Genomic DNA, 14,802 nt, shown 5'->3' with positions numbered 1-14,802 from the left:
CGAGCTACCGAACCCAAAAGCATCCGAGCCCGCGCCGATGAGTGTCTTCTTTCATTATCTAAATGAGACCGGAGGCTATATCAACTACGGCCCTGAAGGACTCGACCGCTTTGACCGTCTGGTCAGTCGCTGTGAGGATCTCGGCTTGAAGCTCGTCCTCCCTTTATTCAACTATTGGCCCGATTACGGCGGAGCCCCTCTGTACATCGCAACCTACTCTAAGACATGGACCGAGCAGTGGATCGACCTTCCGAAGGCACAGGAAGTGTACAGAGACTATGTCAAAGTCATAGTCGAAAGGTATAAGAATTCTCCGGCGGTGTTTTCGTGGCAATTGGGGAACGAGCCTAGATGCGAAGGCTGTGGGGAAGAGGGGATGGGAAGACTGGTCGACTGGGCAAGGAATGTGAGTTCTTACATCAAGGAGCTTGATCCGGACCATATGGTTAGTATGGGAGACGAGGGGTGGTTGACGCCGCGGGAAAGAGAAGAGGGGTACGGAGATAGGGGCCATGGGTATGATGGCATCAATGGGGTTGATTGGGTTAGTATCATGGGTATTGAGACGTTGGATTACGGGACTGTTCATCGTAAGTTGATACCGACTCTTCTATTTTCTTAGTTCCTGTCCGGGTCTCTGACGTGGAATAGTCTGGCCGGATCATTGGGCATATCCATATGAATGGGGTGTTCAGTGGATAGAAGACCACGACAAGCTCGCCGCACAAGTACGTCCTCCATGCACGGAATCTCTCCATAAGAATGCCTTCTCCCTATCTCTGCCCCTCAGGTGCTTCATGTTGGCTAATACCGGAGCAAACCAGTTCAACAAGCCAATAATCCTAGAAGAATACGGCGCTGCCAAGAAGAATGACCACATCGAGCCTCTCCTCCCCTGGCAGGACGCTCTCGTAAAGTCGGGTTTCGCCGCCGACCAGACATGGCAATTCGAGCCTGACGGGACGAATTTTACAGACTTCCCGGACCCCCAGTTTGCCATCCATTATGGCTCCGAGGAATGGCTCGTTTTAGCCCAGAATCATTCTCTCCGGATCGACGCGAAGACCAAAGCTTTGGGTATAGAGAATGGCGAGATGGTGAAGTTAGATTTCGGCCAGTTTATTTGAAAGGAACGGCAATTGCAGAGATGGATATTTTACAATGTATTCTCCGATAATAATGGACGAGATTATCAAAACTAGCACTCGTCATTTGGAATTGGCCTCCTGTACAAAGGCAGGGACCGACATTGCCACCTTAGCTTCAACTAAGTTCCCCCATCACAGTTTACGTACTGCCCCCAGCATAACTAGTAACCCTAGTATCATCTCCTGATGCGCCTGATGCGCCTGATGCACCCACGGCGGTGACGCACCCTGCTGAAGCAGCTGTCTTACCACCCTCGAGTTTCTTCGGGCAGTAGAATTAATAATGAGGCCCGTATCCAGCCTCCCCAGCCTGTAAAAGTAGAGTTCTGCCATGATGATCCGTCAAGTTCGGGCTACTACCTTTCTAAAACAACAGTTTCACCTCCACATTTCCATTCATAGTCTCTGATCCTAATACAGTCTGACCCTGGTCGTCAAAATTCGACCTTCTTCAAGCGTCCACCCTCGATGGCCCATTTGAATATAGGTCGATTACCGTGATCCCTCAAGTTGGGGTCAACGCCTTTCTCAAGCAAAAGTTTCACCACCTCCAGTCTTTCGTTCAGAGTTGCCCACCATAACACCGCCGGGCCATAGTCGTCCAAGTTCAGGTGAACGCCCTTATCAAGCAGTAGATCTACTAACTTTATCTGGTTGGTTTCAATAGCCCACATCAATAGAGGTTTGTTATGACCATCCGTCGAGCTCGGGTCAACACCCTTCTCGAATAATTCCCTCACGAGATGACTGTCCATCCCGAAAGTCGCCCAAGGCAGGCATGTCCCCACTGCTTTGGTCGGGGAGTGAGGGCCAAAATGTTTCCGGAGCAACAAATTATTAATGACGGCGGCGTGACCTCCCTCCATGGCGTATTGCATTGCCGTTCTCCCACTTTCGTCTTCGATGCCGAGATCATTAATGTGGGGAAGCAGTAACTCGACGACGGAATTATGCCCTCTTTCGCATGCGTGATGTAAAGCCTGTCGACCGGAGCCATCCACAGCGTCGATGTCGACTCTCCCGCTGCATAAAATCGATTTTACCCCCGCAGCGAACCCAGATCTGGAGGCTCTGTGGAGAAGAAAATCAAGTCCGCTCTCCTTGTTAAGATCCAACGATGCGTTACTAAAAAGCTCGGCACCTTTCAGGTTGCCGTACTCTAATGCTATGTCTAGACACGTGTGGTTTTGACTTCGACCTTGACCCAGTCTAGAGGCGAGGCCCCTGCAGATAAATACATACAGGGACTTGTTCCGGTGCAGCTGTGCGGCACGTCCAGCTGCCGTGTAGCCGTCGTAATCTTTGAGTTTTGAGTCTATTTGAGGTCGCGAAAGGAGGAAGTGAGTGAGTTCCGCGTTATCCTCTAGGGCTGCGGCGTGCAAAGCTGTTCTTCCGTGGTCGTTGACTAGAGAATTGATATTCGCACCTTGCTCCAAAAGATATTGGCAGGCATGTATATGTCCATTTTCCACGGCGAGATAGAGTGTAGTATTCCCTTCACGCCCTGTCCTTGATTCGTCGATAGGGATTCCGGCGGAGACACATGCGCTCAATTGAGCCAAGTCACCCTTCGTGGCAGCAACCAGCATGGCTTTCGATGAAGGCTTGAAGAGGCGAGGTGAGGAAAACTGCACAGCTGAATGATTCAGATGGAATCTTTCAGAATGTTCATCCAGGTCAGCCCGTGAGAAGAATCCGATTTCATTCCCATAGCAGCCTTCCACAGAACATCGAAACGGCCGATCATGCTCGAGAAGATGTCGATGCCGGTCTTCACGGCTCTCAAATCCGTTGGAAAAAGCATGACACCAGGGTTTGGGACATTTGTAGCGCATTGCGCCGTACAACATTAGGACAGAATCGCTTGTCTCCGCAGAGCCTCTCTCTCCCAATAGGGTCTCGATTCCGTTTCTAATCTCTCGCGTCCGAAGTTCGATCTTGAAGTTACTCTCCCATTCACGGGCATCTGTGGCTGAGCCCATAAGAATAGCTTGCACAGCATCAGTGAGGCACCTATTTCGGTCTGGTGACAGTCTATCCTTGCAGTCGCCGTATTCCGTCATGGCTTCTGCTACCGCCTGCAAGGTCAGGTGGTAAAGGTCTTTGCCGATCTCTGCTGCTTTGTCTATTACGAGACGGGCATGTTTCCACCAGAACGCCGCTGCATAGTCTTGGAATCCGTAATATCCCGTCATCGCGTGCTTCGTAATCTCACTAGTGGAGAGGCCGAGGGCGAAAGGCGAAGATGAAAGGTAACGCGAGCAGAATAGTGCCATCCTGGCATTTTCCCTGGCTACGCACAACCTTCCACTCTCGACGAGGTATCTGCGAGTCCTTTAATTTCGATTACTTCGTATGTCAGGAGAGTTACTGGATCACTCACTGTTTTGCGGTATGATGTACGAGCTCTACCGTGTCATCAGGCCCCAATTCAGAGACACGGCTCCTCCCAATGTCCACTAAGCAGTCACACAGATGCTTGCATGAAACGGATAATTGCTCGTCGGCATCGGCTATCTCGGCGTCAATGTTGATGCAAAATATGCTTTGAATCTCCCTCCACATAAGAGGACGTTGGGCGCAGATAACCAAGCTAAGAATAGACTCGGCTGCTATTCTCTCTTGCTCCTCAGGGTTCTCGAAAACTCGAACAGCAACACGCTTGTATCTGAAATGATAGTCAACAGAAAGAGCACGTACAGGGGAAGTTGGGGCAACTTGCGGACTTACGCTTCGTCGAGGCCTTTTGGGAAGTGTTCTGCCTTTAGCTCTCGTTCGAATTTAGAGGCCGAAATCTGAGCGAACAGGTTGCCAAGGACGATCTTTGCGTAGAGAAACATGCCTGGATCTGATGTTAAAAGATCATCCATGACTATTGAAGTGGTAACAAGTGTCTAACCTTGGGCAGCCGATGTCACTCTGTTTATGAGGTCCCGCTTTACCTCATCGCTCTTTCGGAATTTTTTACATATTTCGACAGATCGGCGTTCTGCATAGGTCTCTATGTCCTGGGAATGTTCTGCCGCCGCCTCTAGCTGAATAAACGGAGATGAACTGAGGTGTTCCTCCAAAACGCCGTTTCGCCGTCCAGAAACAAAGAGCCGTATGCACGTTTGTGAGCCCTCGGGATCCTGGCCTGCCATTACATCGCGGAACCAGTTAATGACATCCTCCTGTTCCTCCTGTTCCTCGGATGGGCTGCGGGATGAGTCGCTGCGGCATTCGTCCAAGCCATCGATAATCACGAAGCACATCTTCTGAGAATTGAGAGCAACGGAGGCTAGATCGCGGATCGTATCCGAAGAATGAATTTGTTGCTGGTTGAGGGCTAGACATCGCTGGTAGGTTTGCTCTAGAACAACGCTGTCCTGATGGACGAGTTGTGCTAAGAGTGACAATAAAAGCCCGTCTAGGGTCTGATTATCTGGCTTCATACATCTGAAATAGAAATTTATAACGGAGAAATCGGGGCCTTGAGTAGAGTTGTCGGACCGGAGTTGCCTCAGGTGCTGCACAACTCGGGAGACCAGAACAGTTTTGCCTAGAGAGTTCGACGAACATCAGCAAACCGATAGTCAATAAAGTACCACAAATGAAGCAATATATGACAGACCTGCTCCAGGAATGCCGCTCATAAACAGCACACTATGCCGTGGAGATTTTAAATCAGCCCATTCTTTGAAGGTACGATGGCCAAAGATCCAGGCACCGGAAGAGCTCCGATAAAGCCGCTCATCTCGGCTACGCTTGAGATCCGACTGGTAGTCGGCTACGTTAAATTTGCTGAGGATGAACTCTAAGCGGTGGCGACGTTGCTCTTGCAGCTCGAGTGTCTCTTGTTCCTTTTCGTGTAACTGAAGCCTCTTCATCTGGACGGACAGAGCTTCAAGTTTTCCCTCGATAGATTCACGGAACTCCCCGACTTCTGAGATGACGACGCTCAATTTCTCATCTGAAATGAGTTGTCGATGACGCTTAAGTCCGCTGAGTATTGGCCCGAATTTTGTCTGGAAGGTTCTCCAGGAAGAATGAAACAGCGTCTTCCATGCTTTAACACAGTCAGAGTTATATTGACATGGATGGAAGCGTGGTCTGTCTTTACCTGGGCGTGAGAACACATCAAGGGCATTCCTATGGAAATCAAGGACGTCACAGTAGTAATTCTCAAGGTGAACCTTCAGGCGTTCGTTCTTTACGAGAGCATTTCGAAATCGTGTTAGCCCTGGCAGAATCTCGCCTATTTCTGAATAGGTATCGAGCAAGAGGTCCAAGGTTTCAACCCAAGTACTGGCGGCCTATTTTGGAAGAGGCGTAAATTTATAAGTGTTCGGATCTTCAGATCGGGTTCTTGTAAGCCGAACTTACGACCAGAACGAACTTGATCGGTCCCTATCTTCGGTTAGCACACGTATTACCCGATACTGGCAGGCTGGCTACTCAAGGACCGCACTAACCCAGACGAAGGCTACTGCATTCGCAACATTCAGAAAGACCTCCACCACCTTCCCTAGTTCAGACATTGCTTCGATGAATTTGGCTATTTTTCTCATATTCCTGAGACGTCTTTCGGAGCCGAGGCGTACTTGAATATCCTCAATGGCTTTCGCGACATCCTCACGTGTGCAGGTCGCAAAATCGCGTGCTTGCCTTTCCGTGAGACTCGCTCGAAACTTGATGAGGGCATTTTCGAAGCTGGAATCCATGTCACCAGAAATAAGCAAAGACAATACGGACTAATGAATGAACAATGCAGTTAGTCAATGTGGGAGGAAAGCTCCTCGGACCATAGAAGTCGTGTCGGCAACAGAAAAGCGGTCTGATCACGCCAACTTGCCTGCCACGGAAAGCCATGCAAAAAGTTTTGAGCACAGCCACCAAGTTCGGCAGCAAAGCCTGCATCTGCTGCCAGCCCTGTTTTAATGATTGGACCAGATTCACTTCACGGTCACGCAAAAGTGGCTTGCCAAATATTTAAGTATTGGCATATCGGTCGTTGTGAAGCTTCAATATTTACTGGAATTGTTCGTCGCCCCTACACATAGGGGCCTCGGATCCCAGTTCATAGCTGACTTCTTATTAGACTGCTGTCTATCCGCAAATGGGCTTCGTCTAACTACTTCCCGATCATGGATATCCAGCCGTCAAAACGTCCACTGGCGTTCAATCCACCTCTATGCCCACGCAAACGGATTCACGTCAGCCCGGAGGCAGTGCATATTCCAAATCCGTCTCCTGCCTCAACCGACCCCGAGTTCGGGCTGTTGGGGGATGGCATAAGTTGGCCGGGCACTACTAGCACTGGGACCGGCTTACAAGATGTGGATATGGGCCATGGCAACTTCCAGAGCCTCCCTTTCGCAGACCCCTTTCCAATGGACATAGATCCGGTCCTTGCCAAACGTGTAAGCCACACGGCGCAGATATGCTACGGTGCAGTAAGTGCTCAGCGCCTAACTAGTGTAGTTATCCCTATTCACGGTTAACAAATGATCAGCTTTGCGATGTCTATGCGTCATTTAACAGCTTAAAATCGAGCAAATCGTTAGGACTACCACAAGACGGCACACGCTACACGCAGTTTCGCATCGTCCCTCACAATAACTCTTTTGGCCTGTCATCGGGAAAAGACACACCCTTTGCGATGATCGACACTAACACGTGTAGGGCGCTCCTGTATCTCCATAGCCGCCAGGGCTTCAGAGCAACCGCCGTTGTGGAAAGGACAAAGCTGAAGCAGCCGGGCGTCAAGGATAGGCCGAGAAGTATTTTTCCCCTATCCATCAATATCTATGGCAGACAAGGCGATGCCGACGAAGTGGGGGATAACTTCTCCGACATGGCTGTATTCCTTCAGCACCCGTTCTTTCTGGAACCTGGGTACGAGTATTTCAATCCCCAGTATTTTCACATTGGCAGAGAGATGAAGTGCATGACACACCTTGTCGGATCAACCGAGACGGAGACCATTGCAAAACGGATATCAAATGAGGTCGAGCGTGTCCTTGATTCCCTCGAAGATCCCGACACTCCTCTAGATCCACAGCCGGACGGCCTAAACACTACGTTGAAGAGGTATGTACCTAGCAGTTTCTGCTTCGCCAAATGTTTTAGCAAGCTAACTTTGTCGTAGTTACCAGAGGGCAGCCCTTTCCTTCATACGCCGGAGAGAAAATCACGATGCTTGTCAAAACGCCAGCAGAAACCTTCGCCGCATTATTGGAGCCCCGTAAGTGGCAATGGCCCGCAAACGAGGTGCTGTGTTCCATGAAATTTGACGATAACTGGGTGAGGTAGTACCGATATCCCGACATATTTCATGGGCGGTATTATAGCCGACGTGATGGGATTAGGAAAGACTCTGACGATGATCTCCGCGGTCGTTGCCTCCCTTGCCCGAGCGACAGAGCATGCGACAGCGAAGGATCAGGATTCCGTCCATCCCTCATCGGGATGCCAGAGTAGAGCGACGCTAGTGGTTGTGACATCAATGCGTAGCTCATCCCCACTTTATTCTAACGATGCTGCAATGATGCTGACACTTTGCAGAGGTTCTAGATATTTGGGAGAGGGAGATATCGATGTAAGAGTCTCCTGTCCTACCCCACGACCAACCGGCTGCTTACAGATTTTCGCAGTCACACCGAGCCTGGCATCTTGAAGACCTGCGTATTCCACGGCCCGGATCGGCCACAATCACCGGAAGGGGTAGTCAAGCACGATATGGTCCTGACAACGTACGCAACTTTGGCAGCAGACTACAAGGCCCGGCGGGTCCTGCAGGAGATCGAATGGCACCGAGTCGTCCTGGATGAGGGTAAGTTTTGACGATACTCTACCAACTCCAGTCGCCATTATATGAACTAACCAATTCCGGATAGCCCACTGGATCCGGAACCAAGGTTCAACGCAGTTCCGCGCTGCCGCAAGCCTGCGCACTGGGAGGAGATGGTGTCTTACCGGCACCCCTATTCAAAACCGGCTGGAGGATATGCTGTCCCTGCTCAAATTTCTTCGCTTTGAACCCTTCTCACGTACTTCAGTCTTTAAAGAGTACATTATCAAACCGCTTAGTACAGAGACATCTGACAGGGCTAGAAATCTCAGACTCCTGCTCCACACATCCTGCTTGCGCCGGAACGAGAAACACCTCGGCTTACCAGAACCCCTCTACGAAAAGGCTAGTATCGAACTTGAGGAGGGAGAAAGACGAGAGTATGACAAGATCATGGCGAGATGCGCGCGGGATATCGACGACGTCGTCAGTACCCGGGACAAGAATAAGAAATACCGCATCTTGTTCACTGCCATCATGAAGCTGCGAAGGTTTTGTAATCATGGGACTTTGTCGTCGCCGCTTTTGGCGCAGCCAACACCATCTGAGGCCACTGATGGAATAGATTGCAGTGTTTGCGCGATCAATGATGAAGATGACTTGGCACTGCTGCGCCAGAATGAAATTTGCGCTGAATGTGGCAGAAGTGTGCTCCGCGCACCGCGATCAGCCAAGTCGCGGAGGGTTCGTGACGCATCCGCCATGGCATCGGCAGCCACGGTCGATGCCGGCTGGTCCACGCCCGGAGGTCCCCACCCCGCACTTGGAGGTGTTTCGACCAAACTTTCGACTGTGGTAACAAGATTGGAAGGCCTACCAGTTGGCTCTAAGAGGTATGGGAGGTCATCTGTGGCAAAGTGGCTCGATAATGCTAACAGGCTATCAGTCTCGTCTTCTCTTATTGGACATCCACTCTCGATATACTGGAAGGTATCCTGCGGGAGCGAAAAACCGGCTTTCTGCGGATCGACGGGAGAGTGTCGTACAACGAGCGTTTAAAAACCCTTGACCTCTTTTCGAACAGTCCCAACATATCAGTCCTATTGATGTCGATAGGAACCGGCGCTGTCGGGTGGGTGAATGACAAGAAAATGAACAATGTGTGAAGGACCGGATAGGGCTAACGAACTATTAAGTCTTACTTTGACCGCCGCGAACTATGTACATCTAATTGAGCCGCAGTGGAACCCAGCAGTCGAGAAACAAGCTATCGCAAGAGCCGTCAGGATGGGCCAAACACGCAAAGTCACAGTTATCAGATACATTGCCATGAAGACAGTTGAGGAGGTGCGAAACAGCCCATCTAGTTTTCGCTACGTCAATCGGGTCCTAATCTTCCTCACAGAACATCCTCGCGTTGCAAGAAAAGAAGAGTGCTCTGGCAAAATTCACGCTGGACAGCGGACCAGAGGAAGGCGAATCCCAGAAGCTTGCTGTTAGTGCCTATCCTTATCTCTTACAGTCCATCCGATACTCCAATCCCCCTCGCTACTCGATATCCTTGCGTATACGGACAGTTTCAGTTGACTGTGTTTTAGGACCTTCGCTTCATCCTTGATTGCCACTCTGGGGTGTAGTGTCTTCGATATCAGACTATCCCAATCGGTTTCCATATCGGAGAGGAATCGGCTTAGAAACTCCGGAAAACCTGGCCGTGAATTCGGTCCTGCTTGAGGGCGCGCGATTGCTGGTGGAGCATGGCACCGACGTGTGAAGAAGACGGCATTGGGACATCATGCTATTTCTGGGATAATATGCCCGGTGAGCATAGGCCTGAGTAATTTCCTCTATTCGGCCATGAAAGGCAGAAATGAGCGGAGGCAGCCTGGGGAGCCGCAGTAATAGTGCGATAGCTGCTTTCCTTTAAAATAGTACCAAAGAATATGAATGCCATTATTTCCCTACCACTCTCCGGGGTAGCTATGCACACTTTTGACCACCAGAGTCGACAAAATGCCGCCGACAATGCAGATTTCCGTCATAAACAAAAGCTTCGAATCCGAGTCCATCTCTTCTAGTAAGTAGAAGAACTGTTTCTCTCCTCTCGCCTTCACGACTGTTCCTCCACCGTCAATGTACCCGATTTGGTGATGAGAAACTCGTCAACAGCGACATCCTTCCCGCTTTCCTTTCCGCTTCCGCTCTCTTTAATGCCTCCAAACGGCGTCTCTGCGGCAGAGTTATTTCCTGTGTTCTAATTTAGCCGCGTTAGTGATGCCTTGCTGTACCCAAAACTCAGGAGTTGGGAACGACATACCAGTCCTACCATGCCAGCCTCAAGCTTTTCAAACATCCTCCACAGCCTATCGACGTTCTTAGAAAATACGTAGCTAGTTAGCCCCATGCTAGTATTGTTGGCCCTGGTTATTATTTCGTCCTCGGTATCGAATACAGACACTCCTACAACCGGTGCAAATATTTCCTCCCGGCTCATGAGCATGTCGTCTGTCACGTCGACAAGAATGGTCGGTTCCATGAAGTAACCTGTCAATATGGGACTTTCGGAACCGGCGGAACTCTTCAACCTCTGACCCGTTCCCAAGACCATCTTTGCCCCCTTGGTGAGGGCGTCTTGGACAAGCTCCTCTGCCTTGTCAAGTCCCCTCTCTGTAGTGACGGGCCCCAAAGTAGTGCCTTCCGAGATTCCGTGCCCGATCTTCAGGATGGATGTTTTTTGAATAAGATCTGCGATAAACTTGTCGTATATTCCTCGTTGGATATACACCCTATTTGCCGAAACACAGGCTTGCCCGGCATGTCTCCATTTCAGAGCCGTAAGTTGCCCGAGAGCATGGTCGAGGTTGGCATCGTCAAACACAATGAACGGGCAATTCCCACCAAGCTCCAAGGTGCATTTCTTCAAATTCCGAGCGCACAGCCCCGAGATGATCTTCCCCACACGGGTGCTCCCAGTAAAGGTCACTTTCTTCACGAGAGGGTGCAGGCAGAGAGATTCCGCCACGACCGGCGTATTCTCCAAGCTCGTCGTCAGCACGTTCAGCGCACCGGGCGGAAACCCAGCCCGGATGGCCAAATGCGCTAATGAGATGGCAGAGACTGGAGTTTCGGGAGAAGGCTTGACAATCATGGTGCACCCGGCAGCCAGTGCAGCACTGGCCTTTCGCAAAGTAAGCGCGATGGGGAAGTTCCATGGAACCAGGGCGGCGGCGACGCCGACGGGCTGCTTGATCGTGAAGCCCCGCCGACCTGCTACCGCGGACGTGATGGTCGATCCTTGGATTCTCTCCGCCTCCCCGATGAACCACCATGTGAATGTTGTGGCGTAGTCGATCTCGCCGTAGGCCTCGGCCAGCGGCTTTCCGGTTTCGTAGACCAAAATCTTGGCGAGGTCATCTCTGGCAGCGACGATAAGATGATGCCATCTTGACAGGCATTCAGCCCTCTGTCTCGGGGTCCATTTTGAATAGATTTTGAAAGCTTCGTAGGAAGACTCGACAGCACCATTAACGTCGACATCAGTGCTATCGGGGCAGGAGGTCCAAATGTGGCCCGAGCCAGGATCAACCACATCGAACCGCTTGCCTGACTGGGCAGTTACCGGCTTTCCATTGACGAAAGAATCAAATTGGGCAAGACTGTCGTCAGCCAGTGTGAATGGAATTGTTGTGAGGCCAGTTTTCGACATAATGAGTGAATCTTGGCGGTGTCAGTGAGGTACTTCGTAATTCGATGGCTGAAATCGGATGATGCGCGTGACCCTGGGTTCTCAGAGGAGCATCAGACAAGCTACGTTGGCCCGAGTTAAGACCTTGATCCCAATGAAGTGTTCACGTTCTCACCTCACTAGCATTCTCGTGCACGCACCTCTCCGGTACCACCACGCTAGCATGCGGGGAGACTTAAATGTCAAGACGGTGGCACGCTCCGGGCAGTCTGACCAGGAGGCAAGACCAGGAGGCAATCCCGCTAGGCCAGGATGGGAAAATATGGGGCCCCATGGGGAAGCTCGGCTTTGGGTGTGTCCCTGAATCCGTGCTCGATCTGGGGAGCTGTTGAAGGAGATCATCCATGTTTATTTACCATCTCGAAGCCTCCTCCTCTCTCCTGCATTACCTTGTTCCGGTCAATGGATTTCCAGAGACTTGAGATCCAAAAGAGGAAGTCAGCAAATTGAAACGACAATCGATTTGTTCCTTGGAGGTATCTAAAAAATGGTCTCGAAAACCAAATCTGAACACCGCCGGTCGCGGACGACTCCGTACAACAGGCTAGTCACGGTAGCAGTTGCCTTTGGCTCCTTTGTAAGTTTTCTTCCTCCGCCCTTCCCAACCAAAGCCCACTATTGTGAGGATTACATCCTAACGAGGAACTCAACAGACGTACGGATACTGCTCCGCCATCATCGGTAGCACGATCGGCCAGCCGGGATGGTACCAATATTTTAATCTGCCCATGCAGGGCGAAGAAGGATACGGCTCCAAGACGGCCCAGGCTATTGCAACAGCCAATGGACTCTACAGCGCTGGTGGTGCAGTGGGGAGTCTTTTCATCATGTGGGCGGCCACAGCTCTCGGGCGAAAAGTCTCAATTCAGATTGGTGCCGCTTGTGCTGTCCTCGGCGGTGCGCTTCAAGGTGGTGCAGCGAACTTGGCGTTAGTTTTTCCATTCTCATTCTCCCCTCCCAATACAAATAGAAGATACAAGAGCAGGTTCGTGCTAACTTTTAATCAGTATGTTCCAGGTAGGAAGAGTAATCTCGGGTCTCGGAATCGGTATTCTTGTCACAGCATGTCCCATGTACCTGTCAGAATTGTCGCCCCCGGATAAGAGAGGATGGCTGGTCGGTCACCATGCCATCTTCCTCGTCTTTGGATACATGTTGTCGGGATGGCTAGGATACGCGTGCTACTTCGCCACGGACAAGAATGCCTCCTTCGCGTGGCGATTCCCGCTCTGCGTTCAGGTCTTGTCTCCACTGGTCCTCCTTATCACGTCCATATGGATCCCTCGGTCGCCTAGATGGCTCCTCCAGAAAGGGCTTACGGAGCAAGCGTGGAATGTACTTCGAGATCTCCGTAGATCTCCAGAGGACCCCGACGATCTCGTGGCGAAAGAGGAACTCTATCAGGTCAAGATGCAGATTGCCCTGGATTCCGCCAAGCTCAAGGCCATCAATTGCACGCCTTGGACGGCCGTCCTGAAGAAGAAGAGCTACCGCAAGAGGATGTTGATCGGGTTCCTCACGCAGTGGGGTGCCGAGTTTGCAGGACCACTTGTGATTGTACGTATTGGGCTCCCCGGCGATATGAGTAGACGACTTTGAGAGAAGCAAGCTGACCACCGCCATCTGCACAGAACAACTATTCGGTCATTCTCTACACCAACCTGGGCCAGACAGGCTCAATGCCTCTTCTTCTCTCAGCGCTGTGGCTGACTACTGCCGGCGTGATCTATAATCCTCTAGGAGCGTGGCTCCATGATAAGGTCAACTCTCGACGCTGGATGTTCCTTGTCGGTCTTTTCGGTTGTCTGTTTACCACTGCCGGGCTTGTGGGATGCATCGCACAGTATGGGGGCACGACGAATAAAGCGGGAAATGCCGCTGGCGTGTTTTTCGTCTTCTTGTATTTGGCATTCCAAGGGTAAGTTTGCATCCTATCCTTCTTACGCCGGATAACGGCGACACACAGGGCAGCAAAAAAGAAGAAAGAATGAGGCTAACCATCTAAAGAACGGGCTGCGATACTACGATGTACATCTACGTCTCGGAAATCTTCCCAACTGAAATCCGCCCCATCGGCATGGGCTTCTCCCTGTTCGGTCAGTTTGCCGCCACGATCATCCTGCTGCAGACCGCGCCTATTGGCATCGATCAAGTCGGTTGGAAGTATTACCTCGTCATCATTGCGTGGTGCATCGTTTTCATCCCCATCGTGTACTTCTACTTCCCCGAGACGGCGCGTCTTTCTCTTGAGGAGATCTCGGCCCGCTTCGGCGATGATGTGGCCGTCCACGTGAATGACGTGTCGGAGGCACAGCGCAAGGAGCTGGATGATTTCCTTCGGAACCAAGACGTGGCCCATATGAGTGCAGACGAGAAGGCCGTCGTTAAGACGACTGAGGATACGGCACAATCTGATAAGAATTGATCAAAATAGTTTATGATGTCCGGGATCGAGAACTGATTTATGGGGATGATGGAGTCAATCGTTCACCTGGGTTCACTGTGTAATTTCTGATTCTACCAGCTAGTTAGCTATCTTACTTTTGACCTTATGGTGCCCTCGAGTTTCTTCTTTTTTGAATGCATAGTTCGTTGTAATTAGAAGAGTGGAAGAGTCAATGGCATTGAGGCTCAGCGCCTGATTCAACCGTCTCTCCGAACCCAGTGAAACCTCTGTTCTATTGGCATCATCGCTACATTGTCAACAAGGGAGAGATGCTTCACCATTGAGTAGGAGATACTGCTTCTGACAAAATTAAACCAAATTTGGACTGGATGCAACGCATGAAAGTGGTCTGATCTAAATGTGTCCGCTGATGCGAGAGCAGACGATCTGCCGAGGTGACATTCTCAAGTTTCCCAGCTCCATGGATCTGGTCCTTGACCTTCAATCTCCAGCCGACCCTGGACCAGGAGCCGCCTGACCTGGCGATGCTAGTTTAGATGCCGGCCGATTCTTGTTCGCACTACTAATTCGAGGAGTTGTGGCACACTCCGTGTGGGTGTGGAGAATACCCCATGGGGCCAAGGGTTCATGGGGAAGCTACTCCAGTCTAGTCTATTTTCGTTGGTTGGGGACCTTAAGGGTTGTTCTGGTGCTCTGGCTCTGTCGCTTCTGCATGCTCTTCTCTTCGTCG

At 51.0% G+C, this 14,802-nt stretch overlaps 5 protein-coding genes across 5 annotated transcripts; 3 read left to right on the top strand and 2 right to left on the bottom strand.

Annotated features, from left to right (window-relative positions):
- Positions 1 to 37: 37 nt before the first annotated feature.
- Positions 38 to 1,127, top strand: SAPIO_CDS2290 (uncharacterized protein; the record flags this gene model as incomplete). Its single annotated transcript, XM_016785350.1, has 3 exons — positions 38 to 590; positions 652 to 728; positions 825 to 1,127. The coding sequence occupies 3 exons, from the start codon at positions 38 to 40 to the stop codon at positions 1,125 to 1,127; spliced, it is 933 nt and encodes a 310-aa protein (XP_016644726.1).
- Positions 1,128 to 2,793: 1,666 nt separating this feature from the next.
- SAPIO_CDS2289 (uncharacterized protein) lies at positions 2,794 to 5,851 on the bottom strand (the record flags this gene model as incomplete). The annotated part of the gene is made up of 10 exons (XM_016785349.1): positions 2,794 to 2,929; positions 2,994 to 3,473; positions 3,532 to 3,816; positions 3,879 to 3,996; positions 4,117 to 4,533; positions 4,585 to 4,689; positions 4,762 to 5,100; positions 5,437 to 5,443; positions 5,514 to 5,537; positions 5,603 to 5,851. The coding sequence occupies 10 exons, from the start codon at positions 5,849 to 5,851 to the stop codon at positions 2,794 to 2,796; spliced, it is 2,160 nt and encodes a 719-aa protein (XP_016644725.1).
- Positions 5,852 to 6,274: 423 nt separating this feature from the next.
- Positions 6,275 to 9,557, top strand: SAPIO_CDS2288 (DNA helicase; the record flags this gene model as incomplete). Its single annotated transcript, XM_016785348.1, has 11 exons — positions 6,275 to 6,583; positions 6,643 to 7,220; positions 7,286 to 7,374; positions 7,695 to 7,728; positions 7,784 to 7,962; positions 8,027 to 8,179; positions 8,309 to 8,813; positions 8,867 to 9,052; positions 9,117 to 9,267; positions 9,326 to 9,415; positions 9,519 to 9,557. 11 exons carry the CDS (start codon positions 6,275 to 6,277, stop codon positions 9,555 to 9,557), a joined length of 2,313 nt encoding a protein of 770 aa, XP_016644724.1.
- Positions 9,558 to 10,030: 473 nt separating this feature from the next.
- On the bottom strand, positions 10,031 to 11,626 carry SAPIO_CDS2287 (Succinate-semialdehyde dehydrogenase [NADP(+)] GabD; the record flags this gene model as incomplete). The annotated part of the gene is made up of 3 exons (XM_016785347.1): positions 10,031 to 10,174; positions 10,238 to 10,294; positions 10,385 to 11,626. 3 exons carry the CDS (start codon positions 11,624 to 11,626, stop codon positions 10,031 to 10,033), a joined length of 1,443 nt encoding a protein of 480 aa, XP_016644723.1.
- A 526-nt stretch (positions 11,627 to 12,152) lies between these two features.
- SAPIO_CDS2286 (putative MFS sugar transporter) lies at positions 12,153 to 14,090 on the top strand (the record flags this gene model as incomplete). Its single annotated transcript, XM_016785346.1, has 5 exons — positions 12,153 to 12,242; positions 12,319 to 12,593; positions 12,673 to 13,222; positions 13,297 to 13,583; positions 13,673 to 14,090. The coding sequence occupies 5 exons, from the start codon at positions 12,153 to 12,155 to the stop codon at positions 14,088 to 14,090; spliced, it is 1,620 nt and encodes a 539-aa protein (XP_016644722.1).
- Positions 14,091 to 14,802: the final 712 nt, after the last annotated feature.

Source organism: Scedosporium apiospermum (assembly GCF_000732125.1).
Source record: "Scedosporium apiospermum strain IHEM 14462 chromosome Unknown SEQ_SAPIO_0086, whole genome shotgun sequence".
Lineage (NCBI taxonomy): Eukaryota > Fungi > Ascomycota > Sordariomycetes > Microascales > Microascaceae > Scedosporium > Scedosporium apiospermum.
This window is presented reverse-complemented; position numbering and strand designations above follow the sequence as displayed.